Raw genomic sequence first — 17,335 nt, forward strand, 5'->3', positions numbered from 1 at the left:
CAAGCAACACTTTCTGAGGAAAGTTCTCCCTGACTCAGTGATCTATAATGTATTTTGTTGTTGTTGTTAGATGCCTTCAGAGAAGCCCACTTTTTAAAAAAAAAAATACTTTACTCAATTTATAATTACACACGTATTGATGTGAGTAACTGATTAATAATGGATTCATATCTGTCTCCTCCAGGAGACTATAAGCTCTTTGAGAGGAAAGCTTTATGGATTTTCTCTCACTATATTATCCTTGAAGTGTACCAGGTAGTAATTACTCAGGTAATACTGCGGGGTAAATAAATAAATGATGCACCAAGCACAGTATTTGGTCAAAAACATTCATTCCTTTCCCCCAAAGAAATGTAAAGAAACCATCACCATCATGGAAATGGGATTCCTTTGAGAAGTCTTCTCAGAAGAGGTAATACGTGAAGCATTCATTATAGCACATCACTTTTCCTTCATTTCTTTCCTCCTCAGAAATGATTGCTCCATGTGTCTGTCTACATCCATCTATCTACTTATGGCGCGCTTTCACGTGGAATTTTAACACTGGCATTTTACGTTTAACTGAATAAAATGAGGTCCTACCCAAATAATGTGAAAAGTTTTCAAAAGCAAACTGACTGGTAAAAAGAGTACACCCTGGGTTCTTTCTGTGCCCTGGGTTTCTAACATGTGCCCAAGGATGATGATGCTACCCTGTACACAGTGCTATTAAAATAGAAATGAAATTAAAAAATAAAAGCACCCTTCAAAAGTTAAAAAAGGAAAATTTTTAATACTTGGAGGACAATCTTATGTCTATTCTATCTTTATCTTTAAAATTGCCAATAACTTTATTTTTTTGAAGATTTTATACATTTGAGAGAGAGATGGAGCGCACACGCACACACGCACACACACATGCATACACACACACACACACACACATGCATACACACGCATGAGCAGAGGGTGGGGCAGAGGCAGAGGAAGAAGCAGACTCCCCACTAAACGAGGAGCCCAATTCAGGGCTTGATCCCAAGACCTTGAGATCATGACCCGAGCCGAAGGCAGACACCCAACCGACTAAGCCACTCAGGCAGCCCTGGCAATAATTTTAGATACCTCTTTGAATTTAACTGTACAAGTTCTATTTTAAATGTAAAGTAACAGTCAAACGACCTATATCTGTGTATGTATGCGTGTGAATACACACACACACACACACACACACGCATACATACACATTTTTTTTGCTAACCTCTATCCTCTCTTTCTACAGTAAGTATACACAAGGAACATGTTTCCTCGATTATATCTTAACAAAGGAGATTTCATCATAAGGTTTTCATTGTCACAATAAATGGAACAACTGTTGCAAATGTTTTCACATAGAGTTTTTCTCATCCACCTTTTTCCTTTTCTAATACCTCACGATGGCTTATAACCATCTACAGTTAAAACCAACTACAAAAATAAGCCCATGGAATTCACTTACACCCATGGAATCACTTTATCCTTCATGTTTATACATTTCTAGTTCTCTCCACCTTTTGATTCTATTTTAGAAAAAGTAAATTACTCTTTCAAACACTGAAAAAAAATCAGCTATTGAAATATTCCTAATGGAAACATGTTAAAAATATGAAGTGTGAATTTTTTAATGCCTAAGGTGATTATATATTGGGATGGGATTTTTAGCCATAATAAAATAGAGCAATTATTTAGCTATTACTTGAAGGGATGTGGGGAGATGCATTCCTAATGAGGCAGTATTCTGCCTACTTGTGATTAAGACATTTGTTGTGACCTAGCTGGGTGCTCAAGACTGTGTTTAACAAGTACACGCCATAAAATCCATGGGTGTGTAGTTTCCGTTAGATGCAAAATATTGCATATAAGCAAGGTACCCACCCAAAAAACAAAGGGGGTGTAACTTCATCCTTTCCCTTTATGCAAAATTATTCCTAGAGGGTCATTACATTTTGATAATGTGTAATATATCCTTCAGTTACTATTGCTATATCTATCTATGGATAATAGATTTCTAATAAGATATTGTTTTGTCAAATCTGTAAAATGTGAGACAAAAAAATATATAATTTTTTAAATGTTTAATCAAATTATTGTTTGAATGCTCTTTTACATAGGCCATAAAGGATGGTATAGGTATATTAGGTATAACTTCCTTCGTCCTTTTATTCATTCAACAAATGTTTATTGAGCATTTTCTATGTATCAGACGTTGTTCTATGCTTTGGAAATATGTCAGTGAATAAAATAGAAAAAAATCCTTACCCTTATGGATCTTGAATTCTGTTTTTGTAAATAAGCTTTTACTGGGAAACAGTCACATTACTTGTTTGTGTATTGTCTAAGGCTTCTTAGTGGTATGGCAAAGTTCAGTGGTTGTAATAGAGACCATATGGCCCTCAAAACCTAAGCTATTTACAATCTGTCCCTTTACAGAAAAAAATTTTCTGACCACTATTCTACACTAGAGTGATTTAAGAAAAGATAAATATTCTCTCCCATAAAATATCCCAGAATATCATATTGGATTCATGAAGAATATGTTTCTTATATTTAAGATATCTGGTAACTTTATCTATGGATTGCCCTTTGAAATACTCCTACCTTTTCTATAAATTTCTTGAAGATATCCAGATTTTAGACCTGGAAATTTCAGTTCTACCCTAGAGGAGTTTCAACAAAAAATGAGAAATTGTTTATATGAACAATAAATGTTTGACTTATTGTTGAATGATATTACATTATTGACTTATTGTTGAAGTATTTATTTTGCTGACATTATTTTAAAGGAAAGTCCTGAAAGTAGAAAGAGATCATCTGTTTTTTATTGAGATCATATTGCCCAAAATAAAGACTGAAAGATCTAAGTTCTGATATAAGATGCTATTTATAGGTCCAATGAGACTACCTCACAGAGTCATTCTTATCCAACTGTGAAGTGAATATATTATATTTACCATTGGGCATGTCAAATATTGAGACAATTTGGAAGAACATAGTTCCATATAAACATAATAGCCATTAGTGATAATAATTGATGTTTGTTGAGAACTTATATATTGAGCACTATTCTAAGTACTTTATATTAATTAGTTAATACATACAACCCTAGATGATAAATATTAATATTGTATCCATATTTTACATAGAAGGAAAACAAAATACAAAGAGTTAAATAAATTGACCAGTCAGTGAGTATCAGAGCTAAAATTCGAATCTATGAAGTGTGGCTCTGAGTCTGTTTTTCTATTTATTTTGAAGAAGCATCTGTTGTTTTTTTGTGAAACTGTCAAATTATTTAAGACAATGATCTCCACATTTTTTTGACTAAAGAACCCATCAGTAAAAAATATGTGACTTAATAAATGTTTACATCTTGAAAAATTGTATACGCTTACTAGTTTACTAATATGTGAATTATATAATATATATACAATGTATATTATTAAACATTCTGAATTCAAAATATTAAAGATAACAATACTTCAATTTAATAATTCTCAGTAAAATATTATTAGTTTTTTAAATGAAACATGGATTTTACTTTTAATACTGCAATCCAAAGGTCTGGATCTAAGTTTATCTTAACACTTGGCTTCAATGGCTATCAGAGCTGATACCTCACCAAGAGGCATTAAATCTGTATTTTAGTGTGACTGCATAATAGATAGATCATACTAAATGCTCTGTTCTAACACTTTTTTCTTCAAATCTTCAGTAATGCTTTCTAATTGCACTTTGCAATAATATTACCAAGAGGAATGTGTATTTAAATTCATAAATGGAATGCATTTAAAATTGTGCCATATTATTTTCCAGATATTATTTCATTTAATTTACTTCATCATGAAGAACAAAGCTATTTTCCAATGGTACATGACTTTTTAAAACTCTAAGTAGAAAACATTAAAAGAGACTGCTAAAAATGTGTTACTGACTTTAGAGAAATGATGTGTTGAATTGATTATGCATGACTTTAAATATGATTGAAAACTGTGGACCTAAATGCATACTTCAAATAGTCCTCTTAATAATCTGAAGTTTTAAATAACATTTTATCTAAATCTGATTAGATCTTCACGAATTTTTTAACTTGGTTGACTTACATGGACTTACAGTTTAGCTAGCAAATATGTTACTCCAGGGGTAGGGAAAATGTCCCTCTGTCATTGTCTCTTTTTATATTCTTGATCAGGATTAATTTTAACGCACAGTGTACTTGGAAACATTTGGGGTCTTGATTTTTTACTTAGGGTTACTTTATGAAAACTACATAATGTGATCTGCAAATCCACTTAACAGGCGCACATACAGCATGTTGCAGTTGGCCATAAGATAACAAAAGGGGCCAACCCCTACCTTTAGGTACAAACACTCATCCCGCTGAATGGCTTATATATGACATGTGGCTTGATATGACATCGAAAAAGTGAAACCACCAGTATCATACATATTTTAAATAGTAAACCTTAATTTTTCCTTGGAAAAAGATCAGTGGTAATTCTAATGTGTTCCCCCTGTGCCCAGTAGATTATTTTAAGGCATTCTACTTGACCACTGACATGAACCCAGTGACCATATCTGAACTCTAAAGGATAGAAGGCTCTGTTGTTCACCAGCACAGGAAGACTATCACATTCTTAGATCCTCTGACTGCAGAGAACAGTGAAGACAGTTGTCTGCATTAGGGGATCACTGGCATAACACACTAAATCCTACTGGTGTTTACAAGGCCTTCACCACTGGTGTCTTGACTAAGTTCAATGAACACATTAATGCCAAATAGCTAACCATATCACTACTCATTAATGTTTTACTCTTCTACTTTTAACCACTTCTAAAATGAAGTAACTGTTAGCAGGTAATATAATTAATAAATGTCTCAGCAGTTAAGTTCGGTGAGTTTTTTTTATTTTTTACTTTTTATTATGTTATGTTAGTCACCATATAGTACTTCATTAGTTTTTGATGTAGTGTTCCATGCTTCATTGTTTGCGGATAACACCCAGTGCTCATTCCAAGTTCGTGAAATTTTAGATGTCAATTTAGCTTTTCTTTACTGGCCCTTCATGTATCTATCCTTTGGTAGTTTTATAAAGTGCTTAAGGGCATATCCTCTAGAACCTGTCTACTGGGTACGAATCTTTGCTCTGATACTTCCTAACTGTGCCACCTTGGGCACATTATGTAACCTCTCTATGCCTCTGTTGCCATAAATGTGAAATAAATAACGATGATGACAATTAGAATAAGAATTACCCCATAAAGTTGGTGTGAGGATGAAATGAGTTAAAAATAAAGAACGCTTACAATAATGTCTGACACATAGAAAATGCTCAATAAATATTGTTTTTGTCATTGACTCACATCTCAATGTTACAGTAGTTTGTATCTACCTGCAAAATGCTCTTTTATCCCAGAACAACCGTTCATCCAATTGTATACCCCAGCAGTCAGTGCTTGGTGGGAGAGCATTGCTATCTTCTTAAGTATAAACCTCAAGGTATTGGTACCATGAATGTTAATATCTCAGATGTTCTATGAAAGATACTCTCTTCTGATAACATTTAGAACCTGTTTAGGTTATTTATTTATATTTATTATGTTCTCAGATAGTTTCAGATGTTTCAGATAACTCTTAATATTTTTCTCCTAGAATTGTAGACGGCATTCCTATATCTCTCTGTTCTCCTCTCTCCTGAGCCAAGTGTGGATACCCTGAGCTGAGGAGGATCTCTTAGGTCTGTAGATATTCCCAAGGCTGCTCAATCCTGGAATCCAGGAATGTGAAATCAGATGAGGCTTGTGATGTTCGGAGAGAGATGCTCCCTAGTAGCGTCATGTAGATCTATGTAGGGGGAAAGTTACTCCACTGCACAATTCTGACAACAGGTCAACAAATACTGTGGCATCATAATTTCTGGGAGTTTTCACTAACTTTATACTAATGCAATTTCACATCTAAGCTTAATAAATTTTATTGCTAGCCATTAGTTTATTTAAAAACTTTTTTTAATAGGTGCTGTCTAATCCATTGCCTCCCAGCACAGCTTCATGATGCACACTGAGGCATTTCTAAGGGGAAGGAGTCCTGCCTAGCCTGGGTGTATTCTGGACTGTGCTCAAACCTTTTATATGTGCTTTCACCCACTATGTACTTTTAGGATATTTTATCAGTCCAGGCTCCACAACAATTGCAGCATCTGAAAATTTACCCCCTCTTCCTTTGAGATCTCTTTTCAAACTGTCATATGTGGAGAGGGTGATGTCCATGGGGTTTTCTACTAAGAAGCCAGTGTCCTCAGATTACAGAAAGGATCAGATGTGAAAATAATTTTAAAGCTATGAAGTTATGGTTGTCATACAAGATACAGGATGCCCAAGTAATTTGAATTTCAGATAAACAACAAATTAGTTTTTAAGTATGCCCCAAATATTATATGGGAGATATTTATACTAAAAAATTATTTGTTGTATATCTGAATTCAAATTAAACTGGCATCCTGTATTTTTACTTATTAATGAAGAAACCCTACGAGAAGGGGCTATAAAGGTATGCATTACACAGAAGAAAATGTGATAGGTACAGTACAAACTGTATTTATGACTTATTGAAGAGGAAGTCCTATACTAGTTATAATTTGTGATCTCTTTAAGAAACACAAAAACAGAATCCACAAATAAGTTTTCATATAATCAGTTACTCACCAAATATCTAGAACATCAATAATAAATATGAGTTATTGATAAATTAATATTTCTTTTAAACTGGATTTTAAGCTTTTATTTAAAATATAAGAAACACTAGTTATAGGTATTTCATATATATATACACACACACATATATATGCGATTTATATTTTATATTTACATGCCTTTTACTTTGCATTAGTTTTCTGTTGCTATCACAACAAATCACCACAAATTCGGAAGCTTACAACAACAAATCTATCATTTCACACTTCTGGAGGTCAGAAGTCTGGGTACAGTGTGGCTCAGCTGTTTCTTCTGCTTAGAGTCTCACAAGGCTAAAATTAAGGCATTGGCCATTCTGAAGGCTCTGAGGGAGAATATGTTTCCACGCTTATTTAGGTCGTTGGCCAAATTTAGTTTCATGCGATTGATTTCCTTGCTGGCTGTTGGACAGGGGTCAGCCTCTATTTGGAAGGGCCTCCCGTATTTCCTGCCTGACCTGATGACTCCCTTTGTCTTCAGTTCTCTCTGACCTCCCCTTCTGCCTCCCCTTCTGTAGCGCCTCGATGCTGAATCTCTTGGCCTTCCTCTTTCATTTCTAAGGGCTCACATCTCACATTGGGTCTGACACGATAATCCAGGATAACTTCTTTATCTTCAAGTCCATAACCTTATTCAATCTGCACCACCCCGTTTGCTGTATTCACAGATTCCACACGTTAGTTGCACCTGTGGTCTTGGAAGGGGGGACATTTTTTTGCTCAGCACATTCCCCACGTTTTCTGATACTCTGGGATTAGCACTGTAAGTAAGACATTTAAAGGTGCGATTCCAATTGAGACCAAAGAAGAAAATCAGAATGAAGACAAAACTCAGCTTGATTCCAATGTCGCTGGTAGATATTTTTCTTTAATTAAGAGATGATATCTTTTCATTTTAAAAGCTTCAATTGAAAACTACTGAGCCATCTCTGCAGTGATCTAGGGATTTAGAATGGGTCACTATTTGGGGGAGGGGTTGTTCTTAATGCCCTCTCAGTAGGCTGATAGAAATCCACTCTTTGTCCGCGGCAGAAGAGGATTAACTAGGCCAGTTAATCTAAAGGTAATAAAACTATCTGAAAGGACATAGTAGTTGTGATCATGACACATTCTTAAATGAACCAGACTCCGTTTGATATATGTGAAAAATTAAAACATGGGTCTAAAAGTGCTGTAAGAGAAATTTTCTCATTCTTCCTGGTGAGATCTGACATCAGCATATAGATGGCTTCATCAATTATTGAGAAAAAGACTAAGAAAAGAAAAATGACTGATTGGGATGCTTCATTTTGAAGTCTGAATTTGAAGCCCTTGGGTCGAACGTACCTGTAGGTCTAAATCTTTCCGAACTAGCTCCTGCTCTTTCTCTCTCTGCTTATCTATTTAAATTTCTTGTTTAAAAAAAATAAGGCACTTAAAAATTTTTAATGCACTCTGTCAAACATCAGAACATGTGTGCCGGACTTTGAAGCAACCGCATCTTTCAATGAAGGTAATAAACAGATCTCTGTGTAGATAAATATTCCTTAAGATGAAGCCAGGGGAATAATTTTAAATTTAAAATACTAGTTTCTCTCAAGGGTTAAGTTTTCACAACTTGAATGATTTTTTTTTTCTTCACAGCTGTTTTCATTCTCTGTATACTCAAGTGCCGCAGTGAATTTCAGGGTTCTTATGTTTGCCACTAACGTTCTCATCTTGCTTATTCCTAGAAAAGTATTAAGGACTCCTAATCAACAAGCTAAAACTGTTTTTTAAAAATTGAAACAAAAATGATAACGAATGACTTTGTTCATTTGCAAGTCTTTAATTAACTCCTGTGCTTTTGTGGCACTAATATTTAGAGATAAATAATAAGGGAACCACAGCTGATAAAATCAGCACACATAGGTAAATATTAACGAGCAAAAGTATGAATCATTTTAAAGGCACCATTTCCTTAATTAAGACTCATATTAATGAGTTTTCTTGTATTTGAAAGAATCGCTCAGGTATTCAAGTCAGTTAACATTGAGGTAGCCTTGCCAGTAAACACAATGCTAGTAGTACCTTTCCGATTATTTAACCTAAAATGCACATATTTCTCTAGCCTCAAAGTCATGACTTCTGGAATAATTGCAAACCATTTATCATCCGCAATACTTTTTAATTCTATATAATCTTGTTTTAAGCTTTTGTTTTTATTTGTACTTAGTTCATAAAACATCCCCTCCAGAAAATACTTTTCCATACCATATAAAAGGCAGTTTCAACTTAATTCCCACCTCTAAGTAAATAAAGTCATGTGCCTTTGGGTGATACTTATAATTTATGGTTTTTCACTCTATTTAAAAAAGGGTTTAAAGTAGCTTGTATATTTATAGATAAAGAGAGAATACAGGCAGTGTAAAAGCTGCAAATACAAGTTTTTCCACTTACCCCATATTTGCTAAATATTATGATGCTGCATTTGACTCTGAGTTTTGTTAAAGAAAAAAACTATTCTAACACTTGTTAAAATGGTAAGGAAGGCTTTTTTTCAAGACTATTGTGATAGGTGTCAAAACTATTGTAATAGGGGAGAGAGATTCAGCTCAACTCTGAATACAATAAAGCCAGCTGGGGATTTACAACCAAGGATCAGTTTGTGTGGGGAGGGGAGGGGAGTACGTGGAAAATTACTAATTGCAGAAGGCAAGGGTAGGGAGAATTCTTGCTAAATTTACTTTAACAGGACTCTTGCTGAAAGGCAGGCCAGTGTGATCAAATATCAAGGGTGGGGGATGAGGAATTTAATTAGATATTGAAAGTGACCAGATATCAAGAGTGGTGGGATTCTCTCTAAGCTGATTTAGCAGCATTCTTGCTAAAACTGAATTCTGCAAAGATGGACAGTGAAGCCCAACGTTGAGGCTGACTAAAGTTTGGTCAAGGAGAATTTTTTTTCAGTGTTTCAAAGACTCAGGCAAGGGAACGTGTTTGCATACAGAATTTGCATTGCCTAAAACAGTAAAGAATACCATCATCGTCTGTATTTCCATAGAATTGAACTCAGGTCTGATTTTATCATTTGGGTTTCAGTCTTTCATAAACATACAGTGGGAGACAATATGTAGATAAGGTGACATTTAAACAGAGGTGGTGAGGGAATTTGCCTTGGGAATAGCTGAGAGGCCAGCCAGTACAGCCGCCCTAAGGCATGCTGGTGGGCTGGTTGAAGGACAGAGAATCCAATGTGAATGTAACAAAGTGATCAAAGGAGAGAGAAGTAGGACTGGAGAGAAGAGGTAGAGAGAGAACCAAATCATTTCAAACCTAGAGGCCATTGTGCAATCTTTAGGTTTAACTCTGAGTGCGATGGGAAGCCATCAGAGGGTTCTGAATAGAGACATGGTCTGACTTAGATTTTAAAGGGATCCATCCGACTGCTATAATGAGAACAGATTGTAGAAGGGCAAGGATGGAAGCAGAGAGACCAATTCGGGGCTTTTGTGATAATGTGGCCTCTCTCAGGATAGGCGCTCTGAAGACAGTAAGTGGTAGTCCTCTTCTGAGTAGATTTTAAAAGTAGAGCTGAAGGCTTTGCTGATGAATAAGGATAATCTGCTACAAGGATGAGACAGCTCTTTCTGGAGGTGAGGAAGATTGAAGCAAAAATAGGTTCTTTAGGGGGAAGATCAGCAACTTGATTTTTGACATGTTCAACTCCTGATGCCTCTTAGACATAGTGAAGCAATCAATAGGTTGTAAAGATAATATTTTGAGCCATTGCATCTGATCACCTAAGAAGTGAATATGCAGACAGGTCCGATGACTGATACACTCAGTAATCACTGACTTTCTCTGGGTTACCCTCCTTTGGCTTTACTGGTTGTTCAGGCTGGCTTAGAAATCACATGTGAGGGTGTCATTTACCTGTGTTCTTTTACTCTTCTGTGGAAACAATCACTTGGCACTTACTGAATAGTGTTTGACTTGCCTATTGACTGGTCATCTTTTCCATTGTACTGTAAGTTCTTTAAGGAAAGCCTTAAGTACATAAGTGTTCTTGAATGACAGAATAAATTAAAATCCTTTGCATTTAAGATAAAATCTAAGTAATATTAATCCCCATCTACTTCACTCATCTCTTCTCATGCTACCCTTCCCTTTGTTGACTCCACCCCAGCTACCTTTGCTAATTCCTTCAAGATCTGCCATATCCTCAACTCTCTCAAGCCTCATGGATTCTTTGATCTGCTAATGCATTAGAATTTATTAGGTCTTGGTTTAAATACTAAATCCTAAGAGAAGTTCCTCCTGAACCTTTATCCTAATCCACCCTCATTTTGTCTATCCTAAGAATCCAGATTTGTGACTTGATAGCATTTATCACAGTTTGCATATTTATAAGTATTTATGTCCTTATTTACTATATATTTTCTTAATAAGGTTATGAGAACAAAAGACAATGCCTGTTGTGTTCATTAATACGTACCCATTCCTCACCACTATACCAGAGACTTGGACCCTTTATAAAATGTTTAGAATACATATAAAAAGCTTCATATATTTGTATCAGTACCAATGAACATGGGTAATAAAATCAATGTATTTGTGATTTTTTTATTACATAAACCATAACACCTTTTGATAAAGATATTTTAATCTGTTTCTCTTGTAGTGGGGAAAGTATGAGATTATGGAATAAGAATTAGTCTTCTACTTGTCAGCAGCACCTGGTTTTTATAAGTATGTAAACATTCTCCCTATTGTACAGAAAAATGTACTTTCCAGAACAGTATCACCCGTAGGGAATGTTCCGTTGCTGCTCTCTGTTATTTTAGCTTATGATGTGGAACACCATTTCCAATGTATATGGACTTCTGAGAAGACACAGCCGTATGAGCAACTATTTTTCAAACCCGTTTTATTGAAAAGAGTTTAAGAAACTTTAATATTATAATCAGTAACATGGAAAAATTATGGATCTAGAGAACATTTTTTTTGTTAAAGTTATCTCATAATTTTTTGTTGAGATAAATTCAATATAAATACCTCATTAAAATTATTTTCAAATATTCAAACCAATAATGGTTTGGCATATTATTTATACAACCAACTTTTAATACTTTTTATTATTTAAAAAAATATATACTTATATTTACAAAATTAAATACAATTGTTGTTTCCAAATTTATTTAAAGAACCTATAGCTATAAAAACCTAGAAAATACTATGTATCCCCTTTTCATACAAAAAGACTCCTTACAAAATTAAATACTATTAAATTATCATTTCAGTTCGTTATTTGAGCCTAAGATAGGGTGGAACTATCAATTCAATCACTTTTAATATGCTTTCTCTCCCCTCTGCAATTGTTGAAGTCTTTCCTTTGAAAGGAAGAATTACTGTTATTAGAATTAATTAATCATATAATTAGAAGTGATGGACATTCGGAAGCAGGAAGAAGGGAATAGACTCTTATTCCTTTAAGATTTTCTCTTAAGGACCTCTCCATGGAGAAGTGACAACATGAAATTATCTGACCTGTTCTTTCATACTGCTTTTTATAATAGTAATTAATAAATTTTGAGAAGCTATATAAAACTGTAGAATACAGATGGAAAAAAACAATTTTTTGATACTATAAGCTTTTGAAATACTAGTGTAAGAATTAGGTAAAAATTACATTATTGCACTTTGCTATTATTACAAAATGGTTTTGGAAAAAAATCTGGATTAATAAAATATATTCAATAAAGGATCAATCTCCAAATTATTTTTATAATATTTAATATTTTTAATTGTTAGTGTTCTCACATTAAAGTAGATATACATATAAAATATACCCTTGATTTAGTCTTTTGGCACCACAAATATAATTTTAAGTTTTCCAAAAATACAGGAAAAGAGGACACTTTTCATAATGCAGTCACTTTAAAAGGAGTGAAAATTGTATGTACTCTACTTAGCCCATAATAAGAAATACAAATAGAATGATGTGTCTATTAATAAAAAGTATATACCTTTATTTATTTCATTGATCAATATTTTGAAGGCTTCTGAGGTCAACTCTAGGGAAAGGAAATCTGAGCATAAATATTAGGAGACATGGCTAGATGAACCATACAAAAGAAAGTACACTCAAAACGTTTTCTAGCAATAGAAATTGAAGGTGTTTTGTTGGGTTTTCTAATTCCTCTGAATATTTTTTCCAGTTTCATTTTTTAAAGGTTGACAGAATTACCACTAACACTTCTTGAAGCAGCACATAATTTAATGAACAAAAATTTGATTTCTCAAATGTTCACAAAGTTTTTCAAACCAAAATGTAACTTTAATATGTATATGAATCCTATTATTGGCAGCAGACGATACTCATCAATCTGTAGATGTGATCATACATCTGAAGAAGTTTCTTGAACAGGGTGCTTAATATGTTCTGGCAAATTGTACTACCATTTGTACTAACAATTTTCAGTGATATCATAAAGATCAGCCACAGATTTGCTTCTTAAATCTACCAGAGGGTTTATACTTGGTAATATACATTAAAATCCCACCATTTTCTAGTTTCTATCTTATTTGAAATCTTTACTATGTATTTACTTCCTTCATATGTATCTAATTGACTATGAAAATTATCTCTTCTTTGAAATTCACTTATTTTCTCAGGTTAATCTCTTGGCTTTTGGATTTATCATATACAAAGTTTTCCGTCACACTGCAGGGTTGAAACCAGAAGTTAGTTGCTATGAGAACATAAGGTAAATGTCTCTTTAACTCTATTTCTTTAGTAGTTAAAAGCTTTAGTAATTTCAGGCACAAATAATTCTTGGAAGGACTATTTTTTAAATTATTTTTTATACTTTCTTCTGCCATATTTAAAATACTTACTGTTAAATAGCATTTAACATGTTTAATAAGACTATAATCACCATAGATTAAATGGTAAGTAAAGCAATTTTTTCCAACATAATCCCCTTTGAAAGAAAAGATGATGGTTGTGTTTTAGGGCAAAAATAAGCGTTAGTGATTTTCCTTGGAAAACATTCCTCGGAGCTTAGTAACTGTGTTTCTTTTTTGTGACTCCTTGTTTGCATGCTGCCATGATTTTTCCTTCAGCCCTCTCTTTAAAACTGATTTATTGAGACCTTGCAAATGGTTTGTTCAGGAAAAACTGAAGTGTACTATAGGGAACATTAGAAACGACTAACGTTTGTGTTGCTTGGAAACATTCCTGTAGTATTGAAACTACAGGACAAGATTTACAGTTCGGATTTAACAAACGTTTGATCGATTATTTTCTTCTACCCCTCACCATTCATAGCTTCATGTAGTGTGCTGCTTTTAATAAAGTTGAAAATGACTCATTTTCGGAGGTACACTGCTAAAACATCTTCTGCAGTACAGAATGATTGGACAAAGAATGAGTGAGAAAATAATCATTAGTTACCTCATTTTCAAAGCAATGTCCTCAGTGAGCCAGACTGAATATTGCTTGACCAAAGTCATAGGCAATAAGTTGAAAATATGTAAGAGTGTCTTGTCTTTTTTTTTAAGAAATCAGTATTCTGACATGAATTTATTTTTAGGTAATTTTATTGCAACACTGAAAAAATAATAATCTAGTTTTATCTCTTATACTTTCTTGAGCAAACCTGAAAGGAAAGCAGACGCTTCCTTTGATGTCATGCGCATGTACTGACCCAAGCCCACGTGGTATAGTTTACAAGGTTTCTTAGGGAAAATACCTCCTAGCAGATATATGTCTTACCTTCAGGAATTATTACAACATTTGATTTGAAGTCAAAGCACATACACTGCAGTACACTAGATAAAATATTTTAAGATTAAGGAAATTCCTTGAAAAATACCATATTTTAATAATATTGCCTTCATTTCAGAAGCACATCCCTGCCCCGGGGCACTAACATACCCGGAAGGCTGTCCCCTGAAGCTAAAATAATTTGTCAGTTTCAAAATCCCTTGTGGTCTTTGTAGATTTCTTCATTATACCAACAACTGTTTTCCCACATAATTGGAGGAGTCTAGGGCTGTGTTGAGTATATGTAGTTTTCTTAACTGAAACATTTCAAATATGTTCTAGGTCTTGTGCCAGGGGAGCCCTTGCTCTCCTATTCCTTCTTGGCACCACCTGGATCTTTGGGGTCCTCCATGTTGTGCATGCATCAGTGGTAACAGCTTACCTCTTCACCGTCAGCAATGCCTTCCAGGGGATGTTCATTTTCTTATTCCTGTGTGTCTTATCTAGAAAAGTAAGCAGTTTTATTTTATTTTTGTTCATTTGTTTGTTTTTTAATTTTGGTCAAACCTACAACATATTCACGTAGCATCTGTTACCAAACTGATAAAAATTCTTATTCTCATAGATTTGTGTCGAGTCTTTATAGCCTCAATACAGTACACTTTACTATCAAAGTAATCAGAACACCTAGCTGTTCATATGGAAATAGGCTTTCAAACAAAACTTGTTCTTAGGAATGTAAACATAGCTTCTAATAATTTGAGCAGATTCTGACAGATGAGAAAACAATACTTTTGAAAACCAAATATAACGATTTAATGTGATTTGAAAATAATTCGATGTGATTCTTCCAATTATGTTTAACATTTTCTTTTCTTTTCTCTTTTTAGATCCAAGAAGAATATTATAGATTATTCAAAAATGTTCCTTGTTGTTTCGGATGTTTAAGATAAAAATAGGGAACTATGGATAATTGTTGCTACACGTAAAAAAAGCCAAGCTGTGGACGGCCAATGTATAAAACTGACTTGAACCAATTATCTAATTATTAATTACTAGATAATCAACTATTTTAAATCGGTTTTTCTGTTTACAGTGTAGGAACTGTAGATAAGATACATAATTATGTACCATATGGCTATAGTTTGCTTTCCTACACGACATAGTTAGTTATGTCAAAATAGTATTGCAGATACGTGAAAAGTAATTGGTTTCTCAGGAGTGATATCACTGCGCCCAAGGAAAGGTTTTCTTTCTAACACAAGAAATATATGAATGTCCTGAAGGAAACCACTGGATTGATATTTTTGTGACTCATGTTGCCTTTGAAACTAGTCCCCTATCACCTTGGTAATGAGCTCTGTTACAGAAAGTGGAATATGAGAGAATGAAGGGGCAGAATGTAAAGCAGGCAAAAGGAAATGGCTATTATAACAATGAGATATATTTTGAGTAAACTTGTTTTTTTGTAAACTGAATGAGAAATTATAGATAAAATAATTGAACAAACACATCTTACCATTGTGTGAATTGTTCTGAACTTAAATTTCTACTAAAACAACTTAGATTTATATTTGTTATATCCATTTTCTTTCCTCATATTCTAAAAAAGACACAAAATTTCACAAATGAAATGACAAACAATTATGTTCTGTTTTTTAGGTTAACAGCATAATGAGATATATGCTGTTTCTATACTTATTTCATATATTACAATACATAAATGTGTCAAATTATAATATTGTTTGTGGCTGTAAGTGTAAAAATAGTGTATATAAAGCTGAAGTATTCTATAACCTCTCAGTTAGTGAAAAAATATTGTTATCTCATAGGGCTGGTATATTTGAGTTCTTTATTTCTTTTAATTTTAGAAATATTATAGCTCACATCACAATATTCCCTTTTAACTTACTATTTTTAAAAGGGCATTGTAAATATGAAAGTATTCAGAAAGTGAATTGCTATTTTTTTCTGTTCAGAAAAGTACACATTTAAAAATGTTATTTATAACAAAGAAATCACTGAGAACTGTAGAAATGTTCACAGTGGATCTATTTTCTGACAGTTTTCTACTATCTATTAAAGCATATCTGCTTAAGTGTATGGCTTCTATCTATCCTCAAATCTTCTCATTAAAATATAGAAAGCAGTGATTTTATTTCAAAAATATGTAATTGTCTGCACCTACCTGTAAAAGTATGCCAATACACTAAATGTCGTGATTTTAAATTAATTTCTGCAGCTGTTAAAATGAAGTCTGTCAAAATTTGCTCTAACAAATAAAATGTTATCTAAATGAATACAGCTACTGCTTTGCCGAGTCGTTTTCTGAAGAAAGATGAGCTACCTGCCAATATGTCTTATACATTTTTAGAGAATCCATGATAAATTTTCATTATATCTTCTGATCTCTTAAATGCTAAACCTATGACCCACTATTATCATTGTCATTACAGAATAGTGTTATAAGAATGTGATATTGGAAAACTAATCTGTTCAATCAATATATACAAATGATGTGTGGTAGGCAGAATAATAGCTCTCCCAACACTTCCACGCCCTAATCCTCAGAATCTGTGACCGCTACCATTAGGTTACATGGAGAGGAGAATTAAGGTTGCTAATCAGCTGACCTTGACATGGGGAGATTATCCTGGATTGTCTGGGCAGACCCAATGTCATCACAAGGGTCCTTTTAGATGAAGGAGAGACGGAGGGAGAAAAGGGGACATGTCAGAGTGACACAGCCTGAGACATTTTGACCAGCCATTGCTGGCTTTGAGGATAGAAGCAGTCCACAAGCCAAGGAATGCCAGCAGCTTCTAAAAGCTGAAAAAGGCAAGGAAACGGATTCTTCCCTAGA

The 17,335-nt window shown here is 33.8% G+C and overlaps 1 protein-coding gene across 1 annotated transcript in view; it reads left to right on the top strand.

The window, feature by feature from the left end:
* Window positions 1–16,776, top strand: part of ADGRL4 (adhesion G protein-coupled receptor L4) — a 105,675-nt gene extending 88,899 nt beyond the window's left edge. The window contains exons 14-16 of the mRNA XM_040627105.1: window positions 13,380–13,471; window positions 14,815–14,983; window positions 15,363–16,776. Of these exons, the coding sequence (XP_040483039.1) occupies window positions 13,380–13,471; window positions 14,815–14,983; window positions 15,363–15,425 (324 nt within the window). The 3' untranslated portion in view covers window positions 15,426–16,776. The remainder of the gene's footprint in view (window positions 1–13,379; window positions 13,472–14,814; window positions 14,984–15,362) is intronic.
* The last annotated feature ends 559 nt before the right edge of the window (window positions 16,777–17,335 follow it).

This window comes from Ursus maritimus, unplaced genomic scaffold (assembly GCF_017311325.1).
Source record: "Ursus maritimus isolate PB19 unplaced genomic scaffold, ASM1731132v1 scaffold_12, whole genome shotgun sequence".
In the NCBI taxonomy this organism is placed as follows: domain Eukaryota; kingdom Metazoa; phylum Chordata; class Mammalia; order Carnivora; family Ursidae; genus Ursus; species Ursus maritimus.